The sequence below is a fragment of the Sorex fumeus genome, unplaced genomic scaffold (genome assembly GCF_029834395.1).
Source record: "Sorex fumeus unplaced genomic scaffold, SorFum_2.1 ptg000024l, whole genome shotgun sequence".
Taxonomy (NCBI): domain Eukaryota; kingdom Metazoa; phylum Chordata; class Mammalia; order Eulipotyphla; family Soricidae; genus Sorex; species Sorex fumeus.
The window spans coordinates 43,827,998-43,844,571 of record NW_026606081.1 but is presented as its reverse complement, the minus strand read 5'-3'; the positions used below and the strand labels follow the sequence as shown (position 1 = coordinate 43,844,571).

At 46.2% G+C, this 16,574-nt stretch overlaps 1 protein-coding gene across 1 annotated transcript; it reads left to right on the top strand.

Annotated features, from left to right (window-relative positions):
* The first annotated feature begins 2,697 nt into the window (after positions 1–2,697).
* AGA (aspartylglucosaminidase) lies at positions 2,698–15,058 on the top strand. The gene is made up of 9 exons (XM_056114131.1): positions 2,698–2,896; positions 4,810–4,963; positions 6,219–6,331; positions 7,497–7,609; positions 9,269–9,383; positions 10,215–10,290; positions 11,348–11,455; positions 12,333–12,466; positions 14,832–15,058. Exons 1-9 carry the CDS (start codon positions 2,767–2,769, stop codon positions 14,930–14,932), a joined length of 1,044 nt encoding a protein of 347 aa, XP_055970106.1. The 5' UTR covers positions 2,698–2,766; the 3' UTR covers positions 14,933–15,058.
* Positions 15,059–16,574: the final 1,516 nt, after the last annotated feature.

Genomic DNA, 16,574 nt, shown 5'->3' with positions numbered 1-16,574 from the left:
GGGTAGTTTGCCAGGCTCTCCAAGAGGGACAGAGGAATCAAACCCAGGTTGGCCGTGTGCAAAGCAAATGCCCTACCCGCTGTGCTATGTCTCTATTAGGTATAATACCCTAAAAGAATGAATAGTTGTGATGCTTCTGGGGGAAAAAATGCGGCATTATGACTTTGAAGTTTATTTTTTAGGGCATCACTAAGAGGCTCCTGGTCACAGATTCACTTGAAAATAAAACCTACAGGTCCAGTTCTATGCAGGCCCAAATGAAACCTGAGACAGTAATGTGAGTTTATTTCCAGTACTAAATCGCAAAACCCTTTCCCAAATGTTAGCCACAGAAAAACTGATCCAGAAGGAATCCAAATATCCAAACTAAGTGAATGTTTCTATAGCTGCAGAAACAAGCATTATGTTTAGAAACTGGACTAGCACACCCTCTATTTTAATAGATGCTAATAAAGCGATGTAATCAGTTTGATTCCTCTGAGATGAAATATTATTTTAAATCCAAATGCCCTTGAAGAAGTCAATAGGGCTTTTTTCCCCCCAGACATGCCCGCCAATTTACAATTCAGGGGCTTTGAACTTCTCTAACACCATCTGGAGAGTAAGGAGAGAGACAATTGTGAAAAAGCTGGCCTTTGTAGTAACACTTCCATCTCCATCAGCCAGAACAAACACAGGAGCCGGAAGAGGCAGGGAGAGCAGGGGGCACTGAGACCAATTTTCCATATTATCTTAGGACATAGCTTTCCTGTCCAGGGTGAGCCTTGGATCCTTAGGCTATTTGAAAAATACTAACGCTTAGTTCTGATGCTAATGGAGATCATTTCAGAAAAGAATGGATTCATTGCTGACTTGCTTACCATCTCTCACCCTTTTTAAAAGTTGCATGGCAATAATTTATTCTGATTACCCCAGCACAGAAGACTTGTATCTCTTTCAAACTCTCCTAGTAGAAGTCTGTAACCCTTCTTTTTAATTGTAACTGTTAAGAGTGCCTTTTTTGTCCTGGGATCACGTTTCTAGGCTGTTTTATGTTCTTGAAGTGATGTACTGAACTGGACAGGAAGGAGTGAAAAGCCTTCATGGTTTTGAAAATTTCACAGCCCCTGCCTATTTAATATTTTTAAATTCAGATAGATATGTAGATGGTCTTAAACAGTATCTGCTTGCTTGGCTTGCTCTGATAATACAGCTAGGCATCCCAGATTCCCCAAGGGGACAATTGCTCACCCATGCCCAGGCACCAGAACTATCAAAATGAGCAACCTCTACCGAGCATGTTAAGTCTCCATTCCACCTTCGATTCCAACATTTATTTGGCACCTAATGATGCCTGGCACCAGGTAAAAATGCACTCAAAAGGAATAGAGGTAGCTCTTGCCCGCAGGTGGAGGGAGGCGCACACTCCAGTGAGCTAGTTCTGCTTCCCCAGACTCCGTCCCCTTTCCTTCCAGCTCGGGGATTTATAATGAAGAGAACGTCCTCCAAAAAGCTGTGGATGATAAAGCCTCAAGTGAATCAGCTTACGGGCAAGCAACGCTTGCTTTCCCTGGACAAGACGCAACTACCCGCTCTCTGGGTGCCCTAGTCCCAGCCTGCAGGGAGTTGGACCAACTTTTCAACTTTTTCATTGAGCAACTTTTTCATTGTACTTGAGAGCCACAGACAAGCTAACAGAGCAATTACCCGGCAGAGTCCTGAGGTCAGCAATCACACACACACACACACACACACACACACACACACCCCAAGAAACAATCACACACACTTAGGAGCACGCACACACACATACCCCTAGAAGAAAGTAGTGCCCAGCACGCACGCACACACACACACACACATCTAGAAAGAATCTCATACAACCAGGAACACATACACACACACCCCTAGAAAGATGCAGTGCCCAGCCCACAAACACACCCCTAAAAACACACACACGCCCCTAGAAGGAAGCAGCACCCAGCACGCGTGCACCCCCTCCCCACCCCAGAAACAATCATATACACATCTAGGAACACACACATACAAATACACACGCGCACACACATACCTAGAAGGAAGCTGCGCTCAGCAGACACACATCTAGCAACAATCACACACATATCTAGGAACACACACGCACACCCACACCCACACACCTAGAAGGAAAAAGCGCCCAGCACATACATACACACACTTAAAAACAATCACACAAACACCTAGAAAAAAGCTGCGCCCTGCACACACACGCAGACAGGCGCACACGCACGTGCGCGCATACAAGCACACTCACCTAGTAGGAAGCGGCGCCCAGCACACACACACGTACACACACGCACGCACACCCAGAAACAATCACATACACATCTAGGAACGCACACACATGCGCACACACACGTACCTAGAAGGAAGCGGCGCCCGACACGCATACACACACCTAGAAACAATCACACACACATCTAAGAACACACACACGCACACGCGCACAAACACAGCCCTAGAAGGAAGAAACGCCCGGCACACACATACACGCACACACTTAGAAACAACCACACACACACCCCTAGAAGGAAGCAGCGCCCCGCACGCACGAGCAAACAGACGCCGCTCCCGAGCGCGCACACCTACAAGGAAGCGGCGCCCTGCCGCCGCGGGCCCTGGGCCGGGCAGGGCGAGAGCCGGCGCGTCTCGCGAGAGTTGGGGTGGGCGTGGCGCCGGGGGCGGGGCCTGCGCTGCGGGAGCGGCGTCCGGTGACCCTAGTCGGGTCGGTCCCGGGCCGGCGGCGCGATGGCGAGGACGTGGAGGCCGAGTCCGTGGCTGGCGCCGCTGCTGCTCTGCTGGGCCCTGGCGTGCCGCGGCTCCGGCCTGCTGCCCCTGGTGCTCAACACGTGGCCCTTTAGGAACGCGACCGAAGCAGGTGGGCACCGAGCTGCCGGCCGGGGCTGGGGGCCCACGGGGTGGACACGGCCCCCTTCGGGGCGCCGCTGGCCGCCCCCTCGCCCCTGCCCGCCGCCCGGCCGCCGCTGCAGCTCACAGAGCCGGCCCCGGGGGAGCGGGGGCTGCGGGGCCCACGGGGTGGACTCCAGGCCGCCGCTGCATCGGACATTGCCCCCCTCCCCGCAGCTTTGGGGTCCCCTTTTGCTGCCCACTGCAGCGCCCTGGCTCCTAGTTCCCAGCCCTGCTTGTTGCCGCCTTCTTCACCCCTGCGAGTCCAGCTTTGGCCAGGATGGATTTTCCAAGCCAGGACTGCTGCTTTCACCCACCCCCACCCTCCAAACCCCCAGTTTACCCCCCACCCTGTCTCTCCCTGCATGCATGCAAACATGATTTTTTTTTTGGACACATAGTATGGTTCTAATTTTTGCAACCGCAGAGCTGCTCAAAGTTCCCGTGCCCGCGCCCCATCCAAATTAAGGTTTCTGTCCAACAGCTAGAAGTAGGAGGACATTGGCTTGAAAGGTTTCCCAACTGGGAACAGAGAACTCAGGGGGACCTGCCTTCAGAGAGTCTTTCTGAACTCGCTCCCCTTTTCCGTATCACCATCACCAATGTCTGAGTTAGATGCTTCTCTCTGCTTTGCTATAAACTACACAGGCCATTTATCTTGGTACTTTGCCCCAGTATATGTACTTGTTTTCATTAACGTTGAGATCCAACACCCTCGTGAAATATGTTAGAAGGCCCTCTCGCCCGCTGACTGTGCTAATGGTAGTTTCTGGATTTTTGGTGCAGCTGAGTGTATAGTTAGCGGCACTGCATTGAGTCCAGGGAAAAGGAGAAACTGGTTGTAAGGAAAATTTCCCACAAGAACAAAGTACAGTGACTTGATGGAAGTTCTCTATAGTGAAGAGGGGAACTTCCGGAAAGGTGTTTTGGTTATAAGCTCTAGAGCTCAAATTGTTTGTGCACAGTAGATTCACCGTTCCAAAGGATTCTGTTAGTCAGTTGACTACGTGCTATATCCCTCTTTAACGGGAAGTCACAGAATGTAGGGGTGTGGCTATTGAAGCCAAGATAGTTACTCCTGAACCCTAGCTGTGTGTCCTTAGACAAGTTACTTAACCCCACTGGGTCCGTTTCCACCCCTTTGAGGCTAATCATTGTACAGAACTTAGTGGAAAAGTTGTAAAGACGAAATCAGCTGATCCAGATAATGCACATGTAAAAGTTGTAAGTTTTGCCGTTGTTACTGAAACTGGCTGCGGCAGCTCTTGCCCCAATAAATGTATTTGTGCAGGTTTAACTGTCGTTTTAGTAGGATCAGCCTATTGTTTGTTTAGTTCTTTTGGTGGGTGCTGCTTTCCCCCAACAAGTGCTCCGGGCAGTCTCTAGCCAAACAGACCTGATGAATAGTGTCCAGGCCTGTGGTATTGGGGCTCCCCACACCCCACCCCTGCTGAAGCATGTCCTGGGTGACTGCTGATGATGCTTGGGGCCATGTAGTGCAGGATTTGAGCTCGGTTAGCACACACCAGCCTGCAGTGCTGACTGCAGAGTTCTCTCCTCAGCCCTGCTTTGTAAATTGAAGCAGAGAGTGTTCCTCTCCTCTTACACAGATCAGATAATAAAAAGATGTGAAAAAGAAAACCCAAACCCCTCAACATCGTATCAGTAGTCAGAGTCATTTGATTTCTCAAATCGTCTCATGGTGTGACCCTCTTAGCTGCCCCCGTGCGTGGGCACTTGATAAGCAGAAATTGTGAGAGTCCCAGCTTACCTTGGAGGAATGTCATTTTGTCTTTGTTCCAAATGAGTTCTCAGAGCCTGGGTCGCGCCGGGGCTGGACGGAAGCCGCTTGATACTCAGGTGCTGTTGGGGTGTGGTTCACAGCGTGGACAACGCTGCTCTCGGGAGGCTCAGCCTTGGATGCCGTGGAGAAGGGATGCACCATGTGTGAGATGGAGCAGTGTGACGGCACCGTGGGCTTCGGCGGGAGCCCCGACGAAACGGGGGAGACCACCCTGGATGCCATGATCATGGACGGGTAAGTGCTGCTCCGCGCCCGTGTCTCCTGGTCACAGTGCCTCAGCCTCAGTGTGGAAGCGTCATCGAGGCTCTAACCCCCTCAAAGCATTGGCATGAATGCTACCCTCTCTGTTCAAAACAAAACAAAGGGGGCTGGAGCGATGGCACAGTGGGTAAGGCATTTTTTGCCTTGCACGCAGCCAACCTGGGTTTGATTCCCAGCATCCCATATGGTCCCCAGAGCACCTCCAGGAGTAATTCCTGAGTGCAGAGCCAGGAGTAACCCCCTGTGCATCACCGAATGTGACCCAAAAAGAGAAAAAAAAAAGGCTGAAGGAGTTCAGGAGGTCAAAGGAACAATTGCTGTGCATGCAGCCAACTTCAGTTTGATCCCCCGAGTTGCATATTCCTAAACAGCCAGGAATAATAGCCCCCAAATACCAGCCGGTATGACCCCCCCCCACACACCTCACTACAAAAAAAAAAGCCCAAAAAATGTGGTGGAAATAGAAATAATCATGTGTAACTAGGTAGTCTCATTCGATAGGGAGAATCCTCAAGGCTTCAAAGTCCATCTTGATCAGGTGAGTAGTTGAACAATTGCCAGGCCAGGGTTCATGGGAATGCAAGCTGTACTCAGGAGGAGCTAGAGGAGAGGTCTGAAAGAAGGGACAGCTCGGCCTGGCCTGGCCTGTCCCCAGCCCCAGTTCAATCTCTTGTGCCTCAGATGGTGCCCTAGTGCCACCGAGAGTGAGCCTTGAGCACAGAACCAGGAATAAATGCTAAGCACAGCCAGGCATCATCCCAAACTCAAACCTAACTAGAATGAGCCAGAACTGAATGTTTCCCTGCTTTTGGGGTATGTGCCAAGTTGACTTTCTTTTTGTCCCTGAATTTGTCTGATAGTGTGAACTTCGTGGGTATTGTGTGAGGTCCTTGTTTGGATGGTGGAGTTTGCCCTAAAGAACGCAGTTTCTTTCTTTTTTTAAAATTTTTATTAGTGAAACACCATGAGGTACAGTTGTAGACTTACAAGTTTTTGTGCTTGGATTTCAGTTATACAACGATCAAATACCCATCCCTCCACCAGTGTCCATATTCCACCACCACAGGTCCCCGTATTCCTCCCTCCCCCAACCCCCTCCCCTCCATTCCACCTTAATGCCTCTTTTGCAAGAACACTGTTTCTTAGAGTAAAGCAACACGTTTTCATCTGTGAAGTTCTGGAAGTCTCTTAGTAAATCTGCGTTTTTGTTTTCGTTTTTGCTGTGTAGCACTTCTTTGGATGTTGGAGCCGTTGGAGATCTGAGGCATATTAAAAATGCTATTGGTGTGGCACGGAGAGTAATGGATTATACCTCACACACATTTTTAGTCGGGGAGTCAGGTAACATGCTAACTAAACTGAGGCTTTTGTCCAGTCTTTCATCTGTTCTTCATTGGTTAGAAAGGACAATATAAAATAATGGATGGAATAGACCTGAGTGATAATTCCAGTTGTTTTGCATATGTTTGGGTAAATTTCTTTCCTTTGTTCCTCTTCAGAAATAGCATCTTACTGTATTCTGTTTTTGCGGGGTGTGTTCAGGGGACCACATGGTATTAGAGATTGAATGTGGGGTTCCTGTGTGCAAATCTCAGTGCTTTGAGCCATTATGGCCGGCCACATCAAGTAGCATTTTAAAAAAATTTAAATCATTTATGCCCAGATGTAATTGCAGGACTGACATCCATTTTGGTGGCATTACAGAGGTTCCCAAATTTATTCAGCCTTCTTCCCCCATTTCAGGAACAAAACTGCTGAGTTAGTGAAACAAAACCTGCTAAGTTACTGCTGAGTGCCTTCCTGGAAATCTACTTTGTTTAAGCAAGTCAACAGTAGCCCAGTTGCACCCAGGCTTCTTACCCCACAACCCATCATCACATCAGCACTCCCCTGGGGCAGGATCACCGACAATCTTAGCTCATTCTAGGCGAGAGACTGAGAGAGTGTTCTTCACACAGATGGCAGAAAGTAAATTGAGCAGAAGGCGTTCTGCTGGAAAAAAATGCCACCCAAGCACCAGGAATGTTCTGTGATCTAGAGGCAGAATAATTTTTGACAGTGTCTTAGCTAACCCCTCTCGCATCCTTCAGTGCCAAACCACCTGAGAAATGGCAGATCTGTGTGTCACTCTTTGGATACCAGTTGTCATGTGTAGTATAGTGCTCAGTGGGCATGGCACCCCCATCCGAACAGTCAGACTTTCTGCTGGTAACAGATAGACCTTTTCTTTCAGACAGTGGGAGAAGGGACAGTGGAGGGAAGGTGGGAGGGGAAAACTATCCTTGATGTCCAGAGGCAGAGTCTTGAGTAGGGCAGAGTTAAAGCAAACATGGAGAGTTGGCTGTCAGATAACATGTCCTGAAACATTGCATGTCTGAATATGTCTGGAAATGTCCTAATTTAGCCCCTGGGATGGTTGTACCACACCTGAAATATTTACTCTACCTTTATTTTTGTTTAGAAGACAATACCTAACTTACCGTTTTCTTTCCTTCCCAATCTCTAGCCACCAAGTTTGCTGAAAGTATGGGGTTTCTTCCTGAGGATTTATCTACAAGTGTTTCTCGAGCAATTCATGCAGACTGGCTTGCTCAGAGTTGCCAGCCAAATTATTGGAAGGTATGAATGCGTGACCCTCAAAACTAAGTCGGGGACTAGAGAGAGAGATAGCTAAAGTAGGTAATATGCTTTGCCTTGTATGCGCTCAAACCAGGTTTGATTCCCCAGAACCACATATAGTCCCCCAGACTCTACCAGGAGTGATCCCTGAGCACAGAGCCAGGAGTAGATTCCTGCGTGCTGCTGGGTGTGCTCCCCTACAGGAAAGAAATAATAAAAGCACATGCTTTAGGGCAGAGAGATAGCCTAGGGGTTAAGGCACAGGCCCTGCATGTGGCCAACCCCCTTTGGATCCCTGCACCCATTAATCTGGTACTGCTGGACCAAGCAGCACCACTTCCTTGGTCCCTGGTCATGTCCAGTCAGCTGAGCAGCACAGGAAGAACCCCTTCTCCCTCAAAAGAAACAAAACAATAAAGAAGTCAATGTAAAAATATTTAAGCGATACCTTTCTGCTCAATGCATACCTCTTGCCTGGCGGCCTAGTTGTTCTTCAGAACCATCCATTGAGCTGCCCTGGGGGGATGGCTATTGTCCAGGACAGCCGGGCTCTAGCTTGACCTGGACAGGCCACGGGGTCACTGCCTCAACTTCCTAGTCCTGAGAAACTCACCAATGGCCTGGAAGCCATCAGTCTTTAAACATTTCTTGGATTTTAACCTCTGCCTCTATGATGTGTACCCAGTATATGAGTATATGATGTGTACCCAGTATATGATATGAGGCTTTGTGCTTTTAGGTGTCCCGTGTGTTGTTACTCGGGTAATTTGTCTTTAAACCAATGTGACTTGGAGCAGACTTCAGTTTGTCTTGGCCATCCAGACTCCATCTTTGAGCTGTACTCCCTCTCTTTCAAAAAAATCCTCATTATCCTTGACTAACCAAGGGATTTGGGGGGCTTTGACTTGAAAGCGGCTAAAACAGATTGTGGAGACACCAAGGGCATTAATGTGCAATCCATACAGAGTAGGTTTCTTGCTTTGACACTGATTGATATATACAGCTCAGATTTATCAATGAAGCCCTTTTCTTGCTCAATTAAGCTTCATAGATGGATCTGAGAGAGAGAGAGAGAGAGAGAAGGGAAATGAGAGAAGAGGGGGAGAGAGAGAGAAGAGGGAGACAAGAGTGGGGGGAGAGAGAGAGAAGAACTCTTCTTAGAATATATAATATGTATTCCGGGCTGGAGCGATAGCACAGCAGGCTTGCCTTGCACGCGGCCAACATTGTTGACCCACGTTCGATTCCTCTGCCCCTCTCGGAGAGCCCGGCAAGCTACCGAGAGTATCTCGCCCGCACGGCAGAGCCTGGCAAGCTCCCCGTGACGTATTCGATATGCCAAAAACAGTAACAACAAGTCTCACATTTTGTTGTGAGATATTATTGGTGCCCGCTCGAGCAAATCGATGAGCAATGGGAGGACAGTGCAGTGCAGTGCAGTGCAGTGCTAATATGTATTCCATATTATCTTGAGACTTGACCTGGTATTTAGTAAAGTTATACCAATTAGGTCACATAAATCTTTGGCTTTTTATTGTTACCTTTCTGCTGTCAGATGTCCTTTGGGTTTCTTGCTACTGTTTGATGATTATTCGTAACTGCTTGCTGATTTCTAAAATCACTCTTTCTAAAGAATGAAATTTAAACCTTGTTTTGTAGAATGTTGTACCAGATCCTTCCAAATACTGTGGACCCTACAAACCACCTAATCTCTTTAGAGCACGGGAATCTTTCGGTGAAGATTCAACATACAAGTATGGGCATGATACTATTGGTAATTTTCTTTTGATGCCGTTTCCATTGTTAAAGTTTATCTACTTTTATTTATCTGCTCATAGTCTGAGCCTGTAATTGCTGTCTAACCTGTGATTGATTGTATAGCCAAGTGGATCCCTCCCTCCACCTGCATGCATGCATATGCATACTCTGGTTATGTAAACACTCGTGCACAGTTTTATAAATTCTCTTATGGAGGCCCCTAAAAACCTAGTAACTAGTTGTGGATTTAAAATGTTTATTTAAATGTTTATTTAACACTGGGGAATAGCACAGCGGGTAGGGCACACGGCTGACTCAGGTTTGATTCCTCCGCCCCTCGCGGAGAGGCTGGCAAGCTACTGAGAATATCCCACCTGCACGGCAGAGCTTGGCAAGCTCCCCGTGGCATATTCGATATGCCAAAAACAATAACAAGTCTCACAATGGAGATGTTACTGGTACCCACTCGAGCAAATCAATGAATAACGGGAGGACAGTGCTACAGTGCTACATTCACCTTTGGGATCTTTAATAATTTTTACCTTGCACGTGCAAATACTATTTCCAGTCTGTAGTGTTAGAAAAAACTAAGCCTACCAGTGGCTCTTCTTTGGATGTACCTTTATCGATCAGCTATTAGAGCAGGAACTGCCAAACAAAATGCCATGAAACCAGGCCAGTAAAATGCACACAGCAGCCCTAGAATCATTTTCCATGTTTCCAAGTTTCCTGTTCTAACTGAAATGAAGGAAAGGGGGCTTAGGTTACCCATTCATTATTGTTTATGTTTGAGGTCAGCCTTCGGATCCATACAAACCCTGATTCTTGTTTTGTTTTTAATTGTTAGGCATGGTTGTCATCCATAAGCAGGGCCGTATTGCAGCTGGAACATCTACAAATGGTATCAAATTCAAAATACCTGGGTTAGTGTTTCTGTTCAAACGTGTCTAATGGTTCCATAGTGAGTGAATAAGTGTGGGCTCGGGGGCTGTGGGAAAAGCGGACTGCAGGGTGTATCGGGACCCTCCTGAGATAAGGAATGGTGCAAGAGGTGGATGGGTAGCTGGTTAGCATCAGAAGAGAGGGATTCTTTGGGATTCTTAACCAGTGCTGTGAGACAGGGGTGGTGGTCTGAGTAAGCTGGGGTACTTAGGAAGGCCAGTAAAGAGGCCCTGGGAGCTGTCGTCGTCCCCCCCCCCCGAAAGATAGGAAACCAGGAGTCCCAGGTTTGGGGTTTCTGCTGGCTGGTAAAGAAACTATGTGCATATCTGGAGCAGAGAGGGGAAAGGGGGAGTTAAATTGGATTTTCTGGGGTCTTAAGTCATGTAAGAATTTCTGTGTTTGGGTGGGCCAGAGTGATGGGGGTCTGCCTTGTATGTTGCTACCCTAGGATTGATCCCCAGTACCCTCTATGGTTCCTGGGAGTAATCCCTGAGCACGGAGCCAGGCATGAGCCCTGAGCACTGCTGCGTATGCCTCCCACACTCCTCTCCGCCCCCCACACCCCCCACCAAAAAAAAAAAAAGAAAGAAAGAAAAAAGAATTTTTGGATGAAATTTTTTTTCTTTCTCTCTTTCAAAGTTATCAACAGACATTAAAGGTTTGCTGCCAGGAAAAACTTTTGCCAAATTTGACATACTCAAAAACAGGAATAGATGGAGGTGTGTGGTTAAACCAATTTTGAACCTGTTGAGATCATCTAGAAATCAGCTGATAATAAGAGATGCCAAAAAAAGTCTCCATAAAATGGGGCCATGTGGATATTTTCACCTGGCCACACTCCAGCCTTACCTAACTCATTTAGGTTTGTGAAGACCTGAGATGGGAAATAGCACTCTTTTTCACTCAGTTCTGCTGGAGAAGTTCCTCGCAACAGTGCCTGAGGGGGCAGAGTCCCTAGTTTCCAAGCATGTCAGGGCCCTGCATAGAGTGTTGGCACGAGCTTTCCTGTCGTGAGTGATGCTGCTGTGTCCTTTACAGCCGAGTTGGGGACTCCCCCATTCCCGGAGCTGGAGCTTATGCTGACGACACGGCCGGGGCGGCTGCCGCCACTGGGAATGGGGATATATTGATGCGCTTTCTGCCGAGGTATGACCCCTTATGTCTGATTGCTAGAGCTTCCGAGAGGAGATGCCATCTCGGTCAGGATGGGCAGAAACTGTATGTGCCAGCTCATCGAAGCTGTGTGCACAGTAGCTTCCTAGAAACTTATGTTTGCCAACCCTCCTGGTTATCTTGACAATAGGTAGTCATAGTCCTTGGAAATGGAGAATTTTTCACCCGCTTCTCTGATGAAAGTATACTTCTGCTCTGTTTAAATAACTGATGTGGGGCTGGAGCGATAGCACAGTGAGTAGGGCATTTGCCTTGCATGCGGCCAAACCGGGCTTGATTCCCAGCATCCCATATGATCCCTCGAGCACTGCCAGGAGTAATTCCTAAGTGCATGAACCACAACTAACCCCTGTGCATCGCCGGGTATGACCCAAAAATGAATAAATAACTGATATGAGGCTGCTGAATAAAGCCCCGGTGGTAATGATGGTGGTAACTGCAGTCGGAACATGCATTCATCATGTACAATAAATGACCGGAAGGTAGTCATTGCAATTAGTTGTGTTGCGTATGGCCAGTATTTCCCTCTCTCTTTATTTCTCTAGACCCATTTTGATTTCATTGTAACCTATGTGCTCCATAACATTTGGTTGGTAGTACAAACTAAAAAAAAAAAAAAAAATCAAGCAAAGCCAAAATAAGAGTCCTGATCCAAACAACTAGGGTGTGAACCTCGTAAAAGTCCATAATTTGGACTTGCTTTGGTTGGAGGCTCTCTTCGGGGTTACTGACTCCTCAGCATTTTTATGTTCTGGTGCATTTGTATTCTGTCAAAGTACAAATTTTGTTAACTTTCTATTTATCTCTCGAAGTTAGTTTTAAGATTAAGGTTTCCTCCTCTTTAAATCAGCTACCAAGCTGTACAGTACATGCGACGAGGAGAAGGACCGGCGAGAGCTTGCCAGAAAGTGATTTTAAGAATTCAGTCTTATATTCCAGACTTTTTTGGGGCTGTGGTGTGTGCCAACAAAACTGGACATTATGGTAAGTTTGATTTGGAATTCATATTTGTGAGAACTTGCCTGTGTTCATTAAAAGACAAAGTAAAAGATTTCCTTCCTGTGCAATGGGAACTATATTGAGTAGACACTGGTGTACAGTGAAAGGTGAACTGTTAAGACACAAATCACAAATCAATCACAAATCATCCTGTTATTCGTCGATTGCCTCGAGCAGGCCCCAGTAACGCCTCTTTCATCCTAGCCCTGAGATTATATTCAAGGCTCTTTAGGAGAAGGAGACCCATCATTGTTACTGGTATTTGGCATATTTGGTACACCACGGGGAGTTTGCCAGACTCTGCCATGTGGGCAGGCTACATTCAGTGGTAGCCTGCCAGTTTGTCCAAAGTAGGAATGAGATAATAAGATGTCATAATAAGATGTCGCGCGGGAGCTAGTTTTTTAACTGTTAAGACAGAGTGTTAAAATGTACCAAGGTCGGACTGATTGCCAGTGGGTAGAGAACTTGCTTGACATGCAGCGGACTTTAATTCAATCCCTGGCACACCATATATAGACCAAGAGAACAGAGGCAAGAGTAAGCCCTGAGCACTGCCAGGTGTGGCCCAAACACAACTCCCTCCTCCACTCCCAAATAGCCTATGGTGGGGGAAATGGCTCAGAGGGCTAGAGCACAGGCTTGGCTCTTTTTGTTTGCTGTTGTGTTTTGATTTTGGGCGGGGCAGGGGGGAGTGGGAGAGAGGGGGCTGGGCTATCACTTGGCCGTGCTTTGGGTTTACTTCTGACGCTGCATTCAAGATCACTCCTGGCAGGGTACAGGGGATTGTGCAGGGTGCTGGTGATTGAACCCAGGTCAACTAAGTGCAATGAAAGCTCCCGACCCTCTGTCCTATCACTCCGACCCCCTGGAGCACAGGCTTTGCCTGAGATTTCATCCTGAGCCCTGGGTGCAAGCCCCAAGCGTTTTCATAGAGTAGCCCTTAGCACTACTGCACGTGGCTCCCAGACAGAACCAAGACAAGCAAATGCTTATATGTGTACCTGCATTTCTGGGGACATAGCTCAGGGGTGAAGAGTGTGCTTCCTGTAGACTAGACCCTGAGTGAGACCCCCAACATCCTTCTGTATACATTCGGTGTATGTGAGTATCTCTGGTTTTTTCCCTACAACTGTTTTTTGGTTCATGGCTGACAGTTACGATCTAGTCTCACTGTTAGTGCAAATCTTGAGTGACTGGAAAGAAGGAAGGATTTGCCTCAGCTCTATACATGCTGAGACTTGAGACTAGGTAAGCTAGCCAAGAGTTTAATGGAAAGAAGATAGGGCTGAATATATTTCAAGTTTCTTGTCCATCCATTGTATTGATAAATGTCTTAGTCATTTATCTGGTATTAAGGCCCCCAGATTCAAATGTATTACTTATTATTAATCCAAAGAAGCTAAGGAAAGTTATTTTTCCACTATAGTTGAGGCATAGCCTTTGCTTCATTTATTTTCTATATGACTTTATCATCGTGTCGAAGCATTTCAAGCATTACTGCTTCTCATTAGTGAATTTTCAGCTTGCTGATCAATATGGCCTTTCAGGTTAGATGCTTCTTATTGTTCTTTGATATTTTACTTCCCACAGTTCTGTTTGAAAACGTTGAGGAATTCCTTATTCTATTTTAAGTACTTTGCTACAAAAGTCAATATAAATTATGGGGAGGGGAGACAAAGATGTTCGTTTCATTGATTATTTTCTTAAGAAATAAACCTTAGAAGTTTGATAGTTGGATTTGACAAGATGTTAAAAATGGTGATTATTAACTTGTAGATCAGTTCAAACCTGAGATGCTCCTTATGTTGAAAGTAAATAGACTTTGGTGGAGGACTCTTGAACAGGGAAGGAAATGGGGGTCCTGGACAGGAGACACAGCAGGAAATAAGCACATAAGCTTCTCTAGACATAGACCGTCTTGGCAAATAGCACGTCTCACTTTCTAGGAGAGTAGAACAGAAAAAAAGAGCAAAAAAAGAAAAAAGCACATAGGGAGTCTTATGGGTGAATGAGAGAGATGTGCCAGTGGCTAGGGGAAAGTTAACATAAAACTCAAAAATTTCTTGCCAAGAAAAGGAGATAAAAATAGAATTAAAAATGATAACAATGAAGCATGTGTGCAGAGCAAAAGAGAAGCCGATATTCTAAGGCTCAGATGTCTGGCCCCTCACCATTCCCTTCTCTTATGCACTATACACCGATCAATAAGGAAAATGACACTACTGGGGGCTGCGTGGGATATCAGGGACAAAGTGCCTTTCTCTAGGTGAATAAGCCTCCTCTGCATTGGTTGTAAAATATGTGCATTCAATTCAACACCTCCCCCTTTTTCTTTTCTTGGCCCCAGGTGCTGCTTGTAATAGACTTCCAACATTTACTCAGTTTAGTTTCATGGTTTATAATTCTCTAAGAAACCAGCCAACTGAAGAAAAGGTAAACTGCATCTAATCCGTCTTTCCTGTCAGCATCTATTGCTAATGAAGAACGAAACAAAGGCACTCTCATGTAGACTGTTGTGTGTTCTGAATTCTGTGTGTCAAATCAGCACAAGAATAAATACATGCTGGAGTAGCACATGTGTTTTCTCTGTCTGAAAGTTTTTGTTAGGTATTTTTATTTCACTTTGTATGCATCCTGAAAATGTGTGTGTGCGTGCATGCGTGTGTGTGTGTGTGTGTATTTAACTTTTAAGTGGTATTTTTTTTGCTTAGTGCTTCAAGAAATTCAAGAAAAAGTGGTATTTTTTTTGCTTAGTGCTGTGGTGATTTATTCTCAGAGTGATATATTAAAGACAAAAGAAATCATTCATGTTTGGATTCTTAAAATAATGAGCATAACCAGATATTTCAGACCCAAAGAAAGAAATAACAGTGAGTCACAGCATAATTAGACCTGATTGAACACAAGATACTACAGTGTTATGTCTTTTCTCACTGATTATAAAGTTTTGCATAATCTCCATATGAAGAGGAGACAATGCCATTTGAAAATTGAGCTGGAGGTTTTTTCAGTCTATCAGTTTACTCTCTACCTTGGTGTTTTCCTAAACACTGCACTGGCTAACAAATTTCTAGATGGAAGTTGTACATGTGCTTTTTCTGCATCATCCTTTGGTTTAAATTTATTTTCATTCACATTCAAAGATATCAATGAATATGCTCTGTAGGGGCTGGAGTATGGGGAAAGCCACTTGTTGTGTGGGCAACCCGCTTTCACTTCTCAGACCACTGTATTTGGTCCCCCAAGCACTGCCAGGAGTGACCCCCGAGCACCGCCAGGTGAGTCCCACCCTCCCTGAAATGAAAGAGAGTACAATATTCTGAAACTTTCATACACCACACTCTTTAGCCTACACCCAGTGTTTAGTGTTCTTTCAACAGTGCCAGGAAGCGCTAGTTTGGATAATGGTATTAAGTTACTTGCTCTCAGTTAATGTTTCAAAATCATCGGGGAACCGCTTAACTGCACCCTCTGCTCTAAATCAGCTTCTTCACAAATTCGAACTTGAAATCTGGAATTAGTCGCTACTAATTTAGCCCAAAAGCTCATAAGTAAATAATCCTCAAGCTTCCTACTTCGAGCAGAAGAGAAAAACCTTCCGCGGAGAGTTCCTGTAAGGTGTGTTGAAACCTCAGGGTTAGGAGGAAAGAGCCAAGTTGAAACTTAAAGTATATTTATCTCAGGATGAGTTGCCTGTTTTGCATGTTTGCAGTCTGTTAATATGTTAGCCTGCCATGCACCATCAGGAAAAGGAAAAAAAATAATAAAGCAAAGAAAAGAAATGGAACATCTTCCTGGCCTTTCCCTTCCCAGCACATGAGGTGTTTAGCTGACAAAAAGAACTGTCACAGTTTTGTATGGGCTGTAGCAGCATGGTTGGGCCTGGGAGGGGCCCTGCAGGCAGGGTTTGGGGGTACTTCATTCAGCAGTGGAGGCCTTGGGCGTAGGTCCTCAAGGAATCACCATAGCCATGTGTGTGTACTGGATCAGGGTCTCCTACATGTTACCATTCGAACTATATCCACTCCACTCAAACTGCACATGCGTATGTTTGGTTTGTTTTTAAGACCACACCCAGCTAGGCTTGGGG